The sequence below is a fragment of the Anolis carolinensis genome, unplaced genomic scaffold (assembly GCF_035594765.1).
Source record: "Anolis carolinensis isolate JA03-04 unplaced genomic scaffold, rAnoCar3.1.pri scaffold_9, whole genome shotgun sequence".
In the NCBI taxonomy this organism is placed as follows: domain Eukaryota; kingdom Metazoa; phylum Chordata; class Lepidosauria; order Squamata; family Dactyloidae; genus Anolis; species Anolis carolinensis.
Window position 1 is genome coordinate 28781970 of NW_026943820.1, and position 16662 is coordinate 28798631.

At 45.3% G+C, this 16662-nt stretch overlaps 1 protein-coding gene across 1 annotated transcript; it reads left to right on the forward strand.

Moving 5' to 3' along the window:
* The first annotated feature begins 516 nt into the window (after nt 1–516).
* LOC134293598 (ice-structuring glycoprotein-like) lies at nt 517–5713 on the forward strand. Its single transcript, XM_062961674.1, has one exon. It carries the CDS (start codon nt 1506–1508, stop codon nt 2748–2750), a length of 1245 nt encoding a protein of 414 aa, XP_062817744.1. The 5' UTR covers nt 517–1505; the 3' UTR covers nt 2751–5713.
* The last annotated feature ends 10949 nt before the right edge of the window (nt 5714–16662 follow it).

The following is a 16662-nucleotide window of genomic DNA, read 5'->3' on the forward strand; positions in this document are numbered from 1 at the left end:
TATGGTGATGTAAATTAGTTAAATTAGCCTCCCCATATAAAGTGGTACCTAAGTTTCCTACTTGACAGATGCAACTGTCTTTCAGGTTGCTTAGGTAAACAACGAGCTAGGCGATTTAATGGTCGGGCACTCAATCTGATCCCAGGCTGGCTTCAAACTCATGACCTCTCGGTCAGTAGTGATTTATTGCAGCTGGCTACTAACCAGCTGCGCCACAGCTCGGCCCCAATTCAACAATGTTGAATTGATGCAGTTCCACCCTACTTTAGCTTCCCTGGCTCAATGTTATTAAATCCAAGGTTTTGTAGTTTGGTGAGGCACCTGCATTCTTTGGCAGAGTAAGGCTGGAGACCTTCCAAAGCTATAACTCCCAAAATGTAGCCCCGGAAAAACCCGCTTTGGGGTCCCATTGAGTCGGAAAGCACTTGAAAGCACACAGCAACGGAAAAGAGGTCGATGTTGCCATTTGTGTATGAAGAAACTGCTTGAACACCGCGAACTTTGCAGACCTTGCTAACCGAAAACGTGTTGTGTTGGCGCCTTAAGATAACACTGAATAACATAGTTAAGCAATCCATGTGCGAAAAATCCCTAAAATTGCAACTCATGAGCTGATTTCTTCACACATTGGTGGAATTTAAGCCTTTTTTGCTTCCGAGAAATCAGAATATGCACAGAACATTGTGTTGGAATTGAGTCATTGCCGAGCAGCCTTCCTCCACTCGATTCCATCCAGATGTGTTGAGTACAACTCCCATCATCCTCAGGCTGAGTGGATAATCCTCTAGAACAGGAACTGACCCACCTTGGCGTTTTGCATCACAATCTTGTTTGCGCAAGGTAGGGAATGAAGTGCGTGGATGATGGAGGATGTAGTCCAATGCGTGGGGAATAATGTGGGGTGATTGGAAATGCACATTATGTTCCGTACGGGATATAGTCCAGAGTGTAGAGTCAAAGGCTTGTTGAGTCCCCTCCAGGGTGAGAAAAGAGAGATATAAATATGGTAAATAAATAAACGCTGCCTTCTCAAGTCTGGGTTACAAACAGTCTGATCAGAAAGCTCACCAACCATCACCCGAAGGGTTTTACAAGAGTTCAGGTGTGTCACAAAAATGCGGTAAACCCACTCAAGCTTCAAAAGAGCTCTCCAAGGTGCTGAACCCCATCCCTCACCGGATTCCAGCACCTTGGAGAGATCCATCTACTAAACCAAAACCTGGCATGGATTCCTCACCCCACTGACTTGGAAGCCCCTCACTTCCAGTCGCCGAACTGGTTCTGTCCAAGGATGAGAATATTATTCAGCTCACCAATCTGTTCTAAATCCAATCCAGTCTTCACCACAAAACCAACTCAGAATCTGAAGTCATCTGGACTTTATATCTTTGGCAGGATCCACAGTTTGGGGCTCTTTTACTTGTATAGCTACTACTACTACTACTGCTACCACTACTACTGCTGTTGCTACATCTACTGCTGGTATTACTACTGGTGCTACTACTATGGCTGATACTTCTACCACTAGTACTGCTGCTGCTACAATTACTGCTGGTATTACTACTGGTGCTTCTACTACTGCTACTATTACTGCTGCTGCTACTGCTACCACTACTATTGCTGCTGTTACAACTACAACTGGTGCTACCACTATGGCTGATACTGCTACCACCACTACTGCTGCTGCTACAACTACTGCTAGTATTACTACTGTTGCTACTACTGCAGCTACTGTTACCACTACTGCTGCTGCTGCTACAGCTATTGCTGGTATCACTACTATTGCGATTACTACTGGTACTGCTGCTACTATGACTGCTGCTACTACAACTACTGCTGGTATTACTACTGCTGCTGCTATTACTGCTGCTGCTACTACAGCTGCTACTGCTACCACTATGACTGCTGCTGCTACAACTACTGCCGGTATTACTACTACTGTTACTACTGCTGCTGCTACTGCTGCTACTACTACTATGGCTTCTACCACCTCTACTACTGCTACTACTACTGATGCTACTATTACTGCTGCTACTACTACGGCTACAACTACTGCTGCTACTGCTGCTGCTGCTACTATGTCTGGTACTAAAACTGCTTCTACTACTGCTACTACTGCTTCTGCTGCTACTACTGCTGCCGCCACTACAGCTACTACTGCTGCTGCTACTATGTCTGGTACTAAAACTGCTTCTACTACTGCTACTACTGCTTCTGCTGCTACTACTGCTGCCGCCACTACAGCTACTACTGCTGCTGCTACTATGTCTGGTACTAAAACTGCTTCTACTACTGCTACTACTGCTTCTGCTGCTACTACTGCTGCCGCCACTACAGCTACTACTGCTGCTGCTACTATGTCTGGTACTAAAACTGCTTCTACTACTGCTACTACTGCTTCTGCTGCTACTACTGCTGCCGCCACTACAGCTACTACTGCTGCTGCTACTATGTCTGGTACTAAAACTGCTTCTACTACTGCTACTACTGCTTCTGCTGCTACTACTGCTGCCGCCACTACAGCTACTACTGCTGCTGCTACTATGTCTGGTACTAAAACTGCTTCTACTACTGCTACTACTGCTTCTGCTGCTACTACTGCTGCCGCCACTACAGCTACTACTGCTGCTGCTACTATGTCTGGTACTAAAACTGCTTCTACTACTGCTACTACTGCTTCTGCTGCTACTACTGCTGCCGCCACTACAGCTACTACAGCTGCTGCTACTATTACTACTATGACGAAGTGAAGTGCTGGAACACAACTGATCTGTGGTCCCACCAGCTCCAACTGCTTTCCTCCTTCCTCTTTGCTTTCTTGAAACCATAGAAAGGCTGCTCTTCTCTCCAAAGAGACAGTCGGCCGGATTTGTTCCAGCGTCCGAGTGACGTGGGCCTTGCCGCTTCCACTTCCTGACGGAGGCCCTTCAGGATCACGAGACGGGCGCCGGGATCCGGATACGTGAAAGCCTGGAAGAGTCCGCTTCCCTGGCTCTGCCCGGGGCCTCGGAGTGGGAGCTCCCCATTGGTCTCGCTTCCCAAGCAGCCCTCCATGACCAACGTGCCTTTCATTAACAACCGACTCTCCCATTCAAAGGGCTCTTTTCAAGTGAGTCAAAAGGGATGGAGCGGAGCTTCCCCGAGGGCCTGCCAGCCCTGGAGAAAGAGAGGCACCGAGACAACTTCAAGAGCCCCAACCTAAGAGATGTTTCCAACCAGCCTCTGAACCCGCAGGATTAATAACAATGTGGAAGTACTAGCAAAGCAGCTCAACGAGAGCCAGTGTGGCGCAGAGGTTGGGCTCAGATTCTTGGAGACTAAGGACATCATCACACGGAGATCCTTGATCTGGGGACTCCATAGGGCAGCGAGGTGAATCCTTGCCCATCATGCACCAGAAAGCCCAGAATATAAGCAAACAAGCTGTTTATTGAAGGTTATAATAAGCACAAGAAAATAAAGTTCAGAGTCAATAAAATGGGTTTAAATCCACAAGAGCAATGTACTTGAAAGTCTTTGAGCAAGAGTCAAAGAAAGTCACTCAAATATCATAGTCCAAACCAGAACTTAAACTCAGTCCCATGAGAAGTATCAAAAATAGGCCAAACAAGGTCCAATTCCAAGGCAGGGAATAATCTGGAGACCACAGGAGACAAGGCTAGAATGCAGGATCAAACTCCAATATAATCCACGGAATTGGAAATCCACACGGCAAAGTCCCAAGAGTATTCAACTGGAAACAAGGCACAAACAAGGCAGGAACTTCAGTCAAAATCCACAGCTGCAAAGCTTACAAGACACCATGCAGAGAAAGGACCAGGCCTTTAAGGAAAATTCAAGGTTATTCTTCCATGAGAAAACTATTCTCTTATGGGAAAACTACTTATTAAAGGTAAAGGTTTTCCCCTGACATTGAGTCTAGTCTTGTCTGACTCTGGGGGTTGGTGCTCATCTCCATTTCTAAGCCAAAGAGCCGATGTTGTCCGTAGACACCTCCAAGGTCATGTGGCCATTGGCATGACTGCATGGAGCGCCGTTACCTTCCCGCCAGAGCGGTACCTATTGATCTACTCACATTCGCATGTTTTCGAACTGCTAGGTTGGCATTAGTGTGCTTCAAAAGCAGGTGTTTACTCCTTCGTAAACATTGACGCTGCCTTCTTCCAAGAGTGATCGCCTCCCTTCTGTCAAATACATCATTCTCCTCCAAACTAGAATGTCCATCTCACAGCTGGTGAACTGGCCTTGACAGGGAGGAAGAACGTGGTTCAGAATGCCTGCTTGCAACCATTCTGTCTCTGGTCCCAGAATTCACTGGAACAAACTCTGGCTTCATGGCAGGCCCAAACCCAGAGTCCTCTGGCAAGGCAGGTGCAGGGACAATCACTGGCTGAATGGACCAAATCTCAGGCTCAGGCTGAACTACAACACATCATTTCTTGGGACAAATTGCGTGGAAGCACCAAGCCAGCATCCTTCAGAGTTACACTACCCTGTTTCCCCGAAAATAAGACAGTGTCTTATATTAATTTTTGCTCCCAAAGATGCACTAGGTCTTATTTTCAGGGGATGTCGTATTTTTCCACAAAGAAGAATTCACATTTATGGTTGAATTTTTTAAAAATGAAAATTTATTATCTACTGTACAGGAGTTGTCATCACAAACCAGAACAACAAAACTGTGAATCCTTTCAAGAATTTCTATATTTTATTGCTATCCTGTTTTTAAATTACTGTTTTAAATTTCCGTTCGTATGTAAATTTATGTTGTTGTTGGGCTTGTCCCTGTGTAAGCTGCCCAGAGTCCCTTCTGGGAGATGGAGGTGGGATACAAGAATAAAGTTATTATTGTATTATTATTATTTCTTGTTACTACCTTTATTTCCATGTACAACAATCTATGGCAGGGGTCCCCAAACTAAGGCCCGGGGGCCGGATGCGGCCCATCGAAGCTATTTATCCGGCCCCCACAACACAAGGGCAGAAGCGGGTTGGGCTAAATGACCCAAGGGGTCTCTTCTTCTCTTACAACTATTATTATTATTATTATTATTATTATTATTATTATTATTAACATTGAGGCTGGGTGGCCATCTGTCAGGGGTGCTTTGCTTGTGCTTTCGGTGCACAGAGGCAGAAGGGGGTTGGACTTAGTAGCCCAAGGGGTCTCTTCCAACCCTCTTTGATGTTGATGTTGTTGTTGTTGTTGTTGTTGTTGTTGTTTATTAATTATTGCTTGGTGGCCAACTATAGTCTGGCCTTCCAACGGTCTGAAGGATCGTGAACTGGCCCCCTGTTTTAAAAGTTTGGGGACCCCTGATCTATGGTATGTACATTTACCGATCCTGCATGCTTCCAAACAAAAACTTTACTAGGTCTTACTTTCGGGGGAGGCCTGATATTTAGCAATTCAGCAAAACTTCTGCTAGGTCTTATTTTCTGGGGATGTCTTATTTTCAAGGAAACAGGGTAGCTGTGTTTGTGGAAGGAAGCATTGGCTCGAGTGTGTATTTCCCTCTGAGAAAGGTCTGGATATAAAACCTTCCCGCAAGAGCCTGTCTGGGCTGGGAGGGAGGCTCATCTAGCAAGAGAAGAGGTGAAGTGGCCGCCCAGGAGACAAATGAAGGGCAAAGGACAGCCGTGATTTGGAGCGGTGCTAAAGCGCCTACGGGCACAAGAGGCCTCTCGCTCTGGACGCTGCCTGGCTTGCATTGCAACGGATGGATTCCGGCTCTTTCTCAGAAACGGGGTGAAAAATCTCCCCTTGCACAGCGTTGAGCACACTCTCAAAAGATTCTCTCACTCCTCCTGCTAATTATTCTATTTGGGGATGTGTATGAGGAAGAAAACAAAAGGTTACAGGGAAAGCGAGAGAGAGAGAGAGAAATTGCAAATGTGTGCACTGCTCACATCTCCTCGTTCCGCCACCCTCCGTATCATGATTAATTTGCTTGATCTTCAGTTGCAACCACAGCTGCAAAACAGAAGAACCTTTCTTGGCCTGACTCTGCTCCTTTGTATTCAAGTGAATTCATTTATATTCATTTATATTATTTATCGTGGGTTAAACCTCTGAGCTGCTGAACTTGCGGACCGAAAGGTTGGTGGTTCGAGTCCGGGGAGGAGAGTAAGCTCCTGCTGTTAGCCCCAGCTTCTGACAACCTAGCAGTTCGAAAACATGCAAATGTGCCACTGGGAACTCTATTACATGGCGCAACACAATTTGAAACTTTTTTTGTTCCTGGTCTGAAAATGTTATTTCCTGTTTAATTGTGCGGAATTTGAAACAAAACCATAATTTCACAATATATATAGTTTAAATAACAAAAAATATATGATTGTAATATATAACTGTATTTAATAAATCAAAAACTATTTACTACCATTATTTCCATGTACAACAACCTATGGTACCTCTTGCAGCTTCCACACTGATTTCTCTCTATTGTAGTTTCAATGTAGTCATGAATAATGAATAATATAATAATAATATAATAGTAATAATATAATAATATACTACAATAATAATAGAATGATATATGTCATGTGCATAATTCCCATGGAGTAAACAACAAAACCACTGGACCAAATCACACCAAATTTGGCCACAAAAGACATTAGTCATCCAATCAATCTGCATGTCCGTCAGGACACACACCACCCAAGTCATGACACACCAAGCGCAAAAGGTTGCCCATCACTGCCCTAGGTAGAAAGCGGCCAGGCTTTGAAGCTGCAAGACTATTCAGTGCAATTCAAGTTGGCCAAACATTGATGCCCCTACTAAGGAAGTAGCTAGGCTCTTTGATTGATGGTGCGACTCCAGCTACTCCAAAAATTGGCCAGGCTTCGAGGCTGCAAGGCTATTCACTGCTATTCCACCTGGCCAACAAATGATTCCCATAAGTCACAGCAACACGTGGCCGGGCAAAGCTAATAATCTATATATATGGGTAATGAAATTTCGGCCTAGGACAAAACAACAAAACTACACATCCCAGAAACACTAAACTTGGCAGCACAACCCCTCATCCATGCCTCTACGTTCATACAACAAAAAGAAAAGACAAATAAAGTCCTAATTAGAGGGAGAGGAATAATTGTTTTTATCCAATTGCTACCAGTTAGAAGGCTAAGCTCCGGCCACTTGGTCTCATAATAATAATAATAATAATCTCAATAATAATAATAATAATAATAATAATAATAATAATAATAATAATAATATTAATATTAATAATAATAATAATAATACAATTCTAAGGTTAGCAGATACCCCTAAGGATCATCCAGTTCAACTTCCTTATATCATGCAGGACACAATCCAACCACTCCACTCCTCATAGAATCAGACAGTTAGGAGAGACCCCTAAAGGCCATCCAGTCCAACCCAACACTGCCATTGGACAATACAATTCAAACACTCCCAACAGATGGCCAGCCAGCCTCTCAATAATAATAATAATAATAATAATAATAATAATAATAATAATAATAATAATAATAATAATAATATCCTAAAGTTAGCGGATACCCCTAAAGATCATCCAGTTCAACTTCCTTATGTCATGCAGGAGGACACAATCCAACCACTCCTGACAGATGGCCATCTAACCTCAACAAGTTCTCACCAACACCACCAGACAACGTCACAGCAACGCGTGGCTGGGCTAAGCTAGTATGTGTGTATGTATGTATATATATATATATATATATATATATATATATATATATATATATGTATGTATACACACACACACACATTTAAAGCCATGGCTGTGTGATGTCTGTGCAGTGTTGCAAGGGCATTGGTATTCCATGCGCTTGTAACTACTCGTGCCACTCGTCTCGTCTCTGTGTGATTGTGCCGCGGGGCGAAGGGTGTGCCCGGGTGCCCGGGGAGGGAAGGCGGGCTCCCACCCAGGAGGGTGCAGCCAGGCCTTTGGGTGCCAAAAGGGAGTCATTATTCGGCTCTCGTGCACCGCGGGCGGGGCCTCCTCCACAATCCCCAAAAAGCACAGACTTGCAGACTGAAGCAGTATTTACTCCTCAGTGCTGCTAATTAGGATTTGCATTTTTTCTCCCTCCAAAAAATTTATAAAAATATATCTGGAACCATCTCAGTTGTCTGCTACGCCTTCTCGTTAGCATACCGTTGCCCAATTTTGCCCCACCTCCACGCTTGATTTCCTGAACCAAACAGTTGGCAATTAGCAAATTGCCTTTCCAAAACGACTCAAAACTGCATCCAGCGGTAAATAACTTAGCAGGTTAGAAAGTTGTACTTGTTGTTGTTATCAGCCTGAATCCTGTTGTTAGCTCAGTATGGATCAATATGATTTACAGGCATAATAGATAGGTAAAAAGTAAAGGTTCTCCCTTGAAGTTAAGTTCAGTCGTGTTACTGTTTTGCCGGAACAGTACCTATTGATCTACTCACACTCTGGGGGTTGGTGCTCATCTCCATTTCTAAGCTGAAGAGCCGGCGTTGTCCGTAGACACCTCCAAAGTCATGTGGCCATTGGCATGACTGCATGGAGTGCTGTTATCTTCCCGCCGGAGCAGTACCTATTGATCTACTCACATGTGCATGTCCGTAAACACCACTAAGGTCATGTGGCCAATGGCATGACTGCATGGAGCACCGTTATCTTCCTGCCGGAGCGGTACCTATTGATCTACTCACATTTGCATGTCCGTAAACACCACTAAGGTCATGTGGCCAATGGCATGACTGCATGGAGCACCGTTATCTTCCTGCCGGAGCGGTACCTATTGATCTACTCACATTTGCATGTCCATAGACACCACTAAGGTCATGTGGCCAATGGCATGACTGCATGGAGCACCGTTATCTTCCCGCTGGAGCGGTACCTATTGATCTACTCACATTTGCATGTCCATAGACACCACTAAGGTCATGTGGCCACTGGCATGACTGCATGGAGCACCGTTATCTTCCCGCCGGAGTGGTACCTATTGATCTACTCACATTTGCATGTCCATAGACACCTCTAAGGTCATGTGGCCAATGGCATGACTGCATGGAGCACCATTATCTTCCCGCCGGAGCGGTACCTATTGATCTACTCACATGTGCATGTCCATAGACACCTCTAAGGTCATGTGGCCACTGGCATGACTGCATGGAGCACCGTTATCTTCCCGCCGGAGTGGTACCTATTGATCTACTCACATGTGCATGTCCATAGACACCTCTAAGGTCATGTGGCCAATGGCATGACTGCATGGAGCACCGTTATCTTCCTGCCGGAGCAGTACCTATTGATCTACTCACATTTGCATGTCCGTAAACACCACTAAGGTCATGTGGCCAATGGCATGACTGCATGGAGCACCGTTATCTTCCTGCCGGAGCAGTACCTATTGATCTACTCACATTTGCATGTCCGTAAACACCACTAAGGTCATGTGGCCAATGGCATGACTGCATGGAGCACCGTTATCTTCCCGCCGGAGCGGTACCTATTGATCTACTCACATGTGCATGTCCATAGACACCTCTAAGGTCATGTGGCCAATGGCATGACTGCATGGAGCACCGTTATCTTCCCGCCGGAGCGGTACCTATTGATCTACTCACATGTGCATGTCCATAGACACCTCTAAGGTCATGTGGCCAATGGCATGACTGCATGGAGCACCGTTATCTTCCCGCCGGAGCGGTACCTATTGATCTACTCACATGTGCATGTCCATAGACACCTCTAAGGTCATGTGGCCAATGGCATGACTGCATGGAGCACCGTTATCTTCCCACCGGAGCTGTACCTATTGATCTACTCACATGTGCATGTTTTCGAACTGCTAGGTTGGCAGAAGCTGGGGCTAACAGCAAGAGCTCACCCTGCTCGCCAGATTCGAACCGTTGACCTTTCAGCCAGCAAGTTCCGCATGCATCCTCAGAAGTTGTGAGTCTGTTGGAAACTAGGCAAGTGGGGTTTATGTATATATCTGTGGAATCATGTCCAGGGTGGGAGAAAGAAAGAACTCTTGTCAATTTGAGGCAAGTGTGAATGGTGCAATCGGCCACCTTGATTACCACCGAACAGCCCCACAGCTTCAAAGCCTGGCCGTTTCCTGCCTGGGGGACATTTCACAGATATAATAGCTATTGCCTGAATATTTTTTTTTCAATGTATTATATGTTTCATGATTTTATGTTTATGTATTTGTATTTATGTGATTGTATTTTATTGTGTGTTGCTGGGCTTGGTCCCTTCAGGGAGATGGGGCGGGATATAAGAATAAAGTTATTATTGTTATTGTTGTTGTTGTTGTCATTATTATTATTATTATTTTATTATGACACAGCAAACAAGATAGACATGCTGGATTTCGTATCACAAAACCACAAGTCGAACACTTCCCAAGTATCTAGGACTGTGTGATGTATTTTTGGATGATGTGTGCAGATCCCAGTCGGGTGGCAGATCGTAATTTTGTCAATGCCTATTGTTTCCAAATGCCGGCTGAGATCTTTTGGCACGGCACCCAGTGTGCCCATCACCACCGGGACCACCTGCACTGGTTTCTGCCAGAGTCTTTGAAGTTCAATCTTGAGGTCCTGAGTTTTTCCTGTTGTTTTTCGTCAATGCGACTGTCACCTGGGATGGCAACATCAATGATCCAAACCTTGTTCTTTTCCACAAGTGTGATGTCTGGTGTGTTGTGTTCCAGAACTTTGTCAGTCTGGATTCAGAAGTCCCACAGTATCTTTGCGTGTTCATTTTCCAAGACTTTTGCAGGGTTGTGATCCCACCAGTTCTTTGCTGCTGGGAGGTGGTACTTGAGGCATAAGTTCCAATGAATCATTTGGGCCACATAGTTGTGCCTCTGTTTGTAGTCTGCCTGTGCGATTTTCTTACAGCAGCTGAGGAGATGATCAATGGTTTCGTCAGTTTCCTTGCACAGTCTGCATTTTGGGTTGTTGTTGTTGTTATTATTATTATTATTATTATTATTATTATTATTATTATTATTATTATTATTATATAAACCCCTCTTGCCTAGTTTCCAACAGACCTCACAACCTCTTAGGATGCCTGCCGTAGATGTGGGCGAAACGTCAGGAGAGAATGCTTCTGGAACACGGAACATACAGCCCGGAAAACTTACAGCAACACAGAGTTTTTGTAGTTTAATAAACTTTCCCCTTGGTTTTATGATGGAACCAATTAAGAAATGACATTTATAACCCAGGAACATCAATTTGTCAGATGTTTGTAACTTGGGGACGGCCTGTATATCTCCGATTTGGCACATGCATTCAAAATGTTTCCCTATTTGACTGCTCATCTCCCATTCCTTTGGACCCAACAGCAAAGGAAAGCTCCATAGGTGTAAAGAACCAGTTGTCGCAACGGGCTCCAACGTCACTTTGAGATCTTCCTGGGCCGAACTTCCCAAGCGTGCCTCCTCCTCCTCCTCTTCCTCCTCCTCGTTTTGTGCCGGGCTCCTTCTGGGGTGTTGTTGCATGTATACGTGCACGTCAGCCAACTTTCTGGGGAGCTCCATCAAAGCATTTCCGAGCGGCACTCTGGGGAACCCTGGGAAACATTGCTTTGAAATGTTCCAGGCAGTTTGGAGACGAGGAGAAGACGTGGCTCACGGAACGCCGCTTGGCTCCCAGGTATTCATCTCTCCTGGCGAGACCCAACGTTGCACCAGACGTTCGGATCATAATACGGCCCAGAGTGACACCTCGAACTGCCCTCCAAGGAAAAACCATCCTGGAAAAGGATTCTTCAGAGCTCAGAAACTCTCAAAGTAGGCTCAGAATTGGCTCTGAAGAACGTCAAGCCTACGTTGGAAAATATGGCCCGACTTCCATCAGTTTGTCCCAACTGTCGTAGATCCGTTCGATATCTTCATTAAGTCTCATTTATTCAACGAGTCTGCTCCAACTGAGACCAACACAAACTTTCAAACTTCAGATATATTTTTGAATCAAAAGCGGCATTCATAATACTAGAAGGCATGACAAACAAAGATTGATCATGGGAACGTCCATACTGTAGCGTGAATACAACGTTGACACCGTTTGCATGGGAGTTTTTAGTTTTATAAGGCCTTTATAAAGAAAGGCCTTTATGCCTCGCCAAACTGAAACTCCCGGGATTGCATCACACTAAGTCATGGCAGTTTTGTAGCATTGAATTGCAATTAAAGTGGTGCCAAACTGCAATTCAGTTCTACAGTGTAGACCAGGCATGGTCAAACTTCATCCCTCCACTCAAGGTGTTTTGGACTTCAACTCCCACAATTCCTAACGGCCTACTTTGGCCATGCCTGGTGTAGACACACCCAATGAGAATCCACATATAGATGTGTAAACTCTCTGCAGAAGTACCTGCAGTTTTGTGAAACGAGGAATATCTGCATTGACTTTCTCTTCTCCAGGCTAACCAGATTTAGCTCCTTAAGCAACTTCTCAGGGACGTTCTACACAGGCCCTAAAATGTGGACAGAACCGGGATAAAAGGGTTGGTGGCGGCTAAATGATGTTTGCCAAAAATGCATCCTGAATTGCACTAATGGCCGAAAAACACGTGTTAAAAAGGTACGCTTAAAAACCGATTTTGGCTGAAAAAGAAAGCACGTGACTTTGTTTCTATATGCTAGTGTCGACTTCCCTGGCGCATGTCTGCATTTTAAAATCCCCAAACTGTGAGCAAAAGGAGTCATGGACACACAAGGGGATAAATGGAAGCACAATTGGAAAGCAATTCCCATGATAACTCCCTGAAAGTATTCTTTGCTCTGATTTTTGTGAAATTGAACAGCGCTTGAATTTACACAGTGGGCATGAGAGGCAGTGAACCCAAAAGGAAGTGGGGTTCATGAGGGAAAAATTGAAGGCAGCAGGAGGGCGAGGAGAGAGAATGACGAGAAAGCTGCTTGTGTGCACATTCAGATATCCGTATCAGTGCTTATGAGTGTTAGTGTGTTCTGTTGTAAAAGTGAAATGTTATATCAAGTTATGCTGTTGGGTGTTTGCAACTGTGTGTTTCTGGCAGGGCATTCCAGCAGCTCAAGGGTTAAGCACAAGCCAGCTTGATTGATTGCCCACAGGACCAATACGTCAGGGCTTCCGTTTGAACTGTCTGGCCGGAACTTTCATCATCAAAGTGCAGCAGCAAAACAACGACTGAGCTGTCATTTTGTTGGTGCCACTTTGCTGCTGCACAAAGTGGTCCTTAGGGTGAGCAGGCGGAGAGAACTGACTCATCAAAGCAGCCAGGGTGACGGATGATCGATTTAACTCCCTATCCTAGCATCCTCACCCTGACAATGAAGTCCAGCACATCTCAGCAGAGCCGGTCCAACAATGAGGCTAATTAAGTGGTCGCTTCGGGAGCCAAACATATGGGGGAGCAGTCGAGACTGCTTTTTCTGTTGATTTGTTGTAAAACATGATGTTTTGGTGCTTAATTTATAAAATCTTAATGTAATTTGATGTTTAATAGGCTTTTCCTTAATCCCTCCTTATTATCCAACATTTTCGCTTATCCAACGCTTTTATTTTTCAGTGATTGTTTTTTTGGGGGGGGGGGTGCCAAAATTCTGTTCGCCTATACTTGAAAAATACCTAGGGCTGGCTCTGCATCTCAGAGAGTCAATTAAAAAGAAAAGTACAAGCAAACTTTTGCCGAATGTCTCCTGTCTATCTTGTGGATTTTAAAAATCTACTACAAACGAATGTATCAGGACAGCGGGGGAGCATTGACTGGGACTGACAGATCCGTGCTTGGACTTGCTGTCATGTCCCGTGATTTTTAGCCCCACTTATTTGTCCCGGATTATGACGCTGCCTGGAAGTGCCCTCACAGGGATCCACGGTTTCATTGGCTTGTCCTTCTTTCCATCTGAAGACCCTTAGACAGTAGGTCACTGGGCCTCCTGCAAGCTTTTGTCTGCCTCACCTGCGCTTTCCTGCTCCTAATGGGCCAAGACAAGGCATCCCTTCATCCGCTTGACGGAAGATGAAGTGATAATGCTCTCCGTAACTCCCTGCCATCCGCATTTTCCCCATATGGCCTCCATACGTCAAGACCGCTTACCTTCTCCCTCCTGTTCTGCCAAAGACCGTCTTGCCGAGGCCGCAAAGCTCAGCCGAACTCCAACCGCTCTCCGCTCAGACGTCTCTTCCATGACAACCCAGTCCGAACCCCCTTAGGAACCATCTCCCGTCCGCACGCTTGTTACGGTTGGGTTCGTAGCTGGAAGAGGTCCGTTCGTTCGTCTGCCATGTTGCCGGAGAAGAAACAAGCCGGCCTGGGTTATTTTATTCTGGGGTTGTTTTTTAACGTTATCATTATTGCTTTCTCTCTCTGGGTCACGGAGAAGCAATCGCCTCGGTTCAAGACTGTGTTCAAAGGAGAGATGTCAAGACTGACTTTCTTCCTGGGAAAAGAGGAACGGATAAAATATTAACCACAGCCTTGCGCCTGCCCTTGTCTTTGTTTTTTCGCAGAAAGAAAGGAGGAGAAGGATCTTCCAGCGTTATTTCCACGTTTCTCCAATTTATTATGTTTTGTAAGGCTGCGGGTTCTTTCCGTCTCCATCTTTTCCCTCCTCCCCTGAAAGAAAATTAAAGGATAAAAGACTAACTGCTTTGGATTCATCAAATGTGAAGCAGCTCAATTATTTCAAGAGCAACACACTCTGACTATTATTAAGGCTAAAGTTTGAGGTTAAGTTTTTTCCCCTCCTCGACGAGAAATCCGCCCGCCTTTGTTGTCCGCATTTTGGGAGCGGAAGGTCTTGGTCCGGCAGGAAGGCCGGACGCCATTCGGAGGCCCATGAAATTTTGATGGCGTCTATGGGATTCCTCTCCATCGCAACACAAAAGCCTCACCTGCAAAGAGTTTCTTTCCTTGCAGCGCGAAACCTTTGGGGAGATACTTTCTGCCCAAACCGCCTTGAAATGAAGGGGAATTCATAAGAATACGGGGGTAAAGAAGAGTCTGGGAGAATGTGGAATAAGGGGGAACCGTGCCCTCTGAAAACGAAGCCCTCTCGCTTCCTCTCCAAGTTCGGACCAAACTTTTCACGGAGTTCTTTGGCAACGGATTTCATTCAAGTCGGGGGACGCAGAGAGGCGTAAAATATTAGATTGCAAGCAGTGTTTGCAAGTGCTTTTCAAACTCTTGTTTTGTTCTTCTTGGAGGCTACAGTTGTAGAAAACACATACTACGTGTTGGCGAAGGCTTTAATGGCTGGAATCACTGGGTTGAACATGGCCGTACAGACCGGAAAACTCACAGCAACCCAACACAAGGATTTCTTATTGTTGTGGTTCAGTCTGATGATGAAGGGGGATTTGGGTTTGCATAGTCTGAAACTGACAATGTTAGACAGTCTGAGCAGCAAGAGACTCAGAGAAGGCCACAGGCAGGCAGTCAAGCCGGTCAAGATGAGATAATAGAGGCTTCAGACCAGAGTGACCTTTCCCAGCTCTCGAAACGGGAGGAGGACAGGGATAGTCAACAACAGACAGGTGGTTCTGAAAGTGATAACGAGGAAGTCTAATTAAACAGAGAAACAAGACTGAGTCTGAGAATGAAACTCCCTAGAAGTTCGCTACGGATTGCTTCCAAAAGGCTGGGAACCCAAGGTCAAAGGAATGCCTTCATGTCTTGTAAGAATGGGTAAATAAGGGGAAATGTGGGGACACATTTCCGATCAAGCAACTTTGCTTTCCGAGCAAGATCTCCTGCTTTGTTCCTGTCTTGATTCAAGTGTTTCCTTGGTTTCTTGGGAAAGTGTTCTTGCTTTCATGCTCCTGTTTATATCATGCACTTTGGATTTTGATTTGAAGATCATGTACCATAAGGGGCCTATAATAAGGGGCGTCGTGTAAAAGGATACCTTAACCACCAGCCGCAGCTGTGTGGAGCACATCATCCATATTGCAAACCTCCAGCTCTAGCATTCTGTGGAAAGTTGGACTTCATGTTTGGTGATAGCCTAGAACTCTCTTGAATTGGGGAGTAGAGAGGGACTCTGCTTTCCTGCTTAAACTACTATTTCTGTGGCTTCTGAGGGAGAGATGAGCAGCCAGCCACAGCTCCACTGAATGTTGAATTGGAGACTCAAACTACTGTTGCTGTGGCTTCCAAGGGAGAAATGAGCAGCCAGTCACTGCTCCATTGAGCCTTGAATTGGAGAGTAAGGAGGGACTCTGCTTTACAACTTAAACTATTATTGCTGTCGCTTTTGAGGGAGAGATGAGCATCAAGTCACACCTCCATTGAATGTTGAATTGGAGACTCAGACGACTATTGCTGTGACTTCCAAGGGAGAGATGAGCAGCCAGTCACTGCTCCGTTGAGCCTTGAATTGGAGAGTAGGGAGGGACTCAACTTTCTTGTTTAAACTACTATTGCTGTGGTTTCTGAGGGAGAGATGAGCAGCAAGTCACTCCTCCATTGAGTGTTGAATTGGCGACTCAAGCTACTATTGCTGTGACTTCTGAGGGAGAGATGAGCAGCAAGTCACACCTCCACTGGGTGTTGAATTGGAGACTCAAACTACTATGGCTGTGGCTTCCGAGGGAGATATGAGCAGCCAGGCATAGCTTCACTGAGCCTTGAATTGGAGAATCAAGCTACTATTGCTGTGTCTTCTGAGGGAGAG

Bases quoted from the DNA above. Each gene is read 5' to 3' on its own strand.
- LOC134293598 (XM_062961674.1), top strand. From the start codon at position 1,506: ATGGCTGATACTTCTACCACTAGTACTGCTGCTGCTACAATTACTGCT.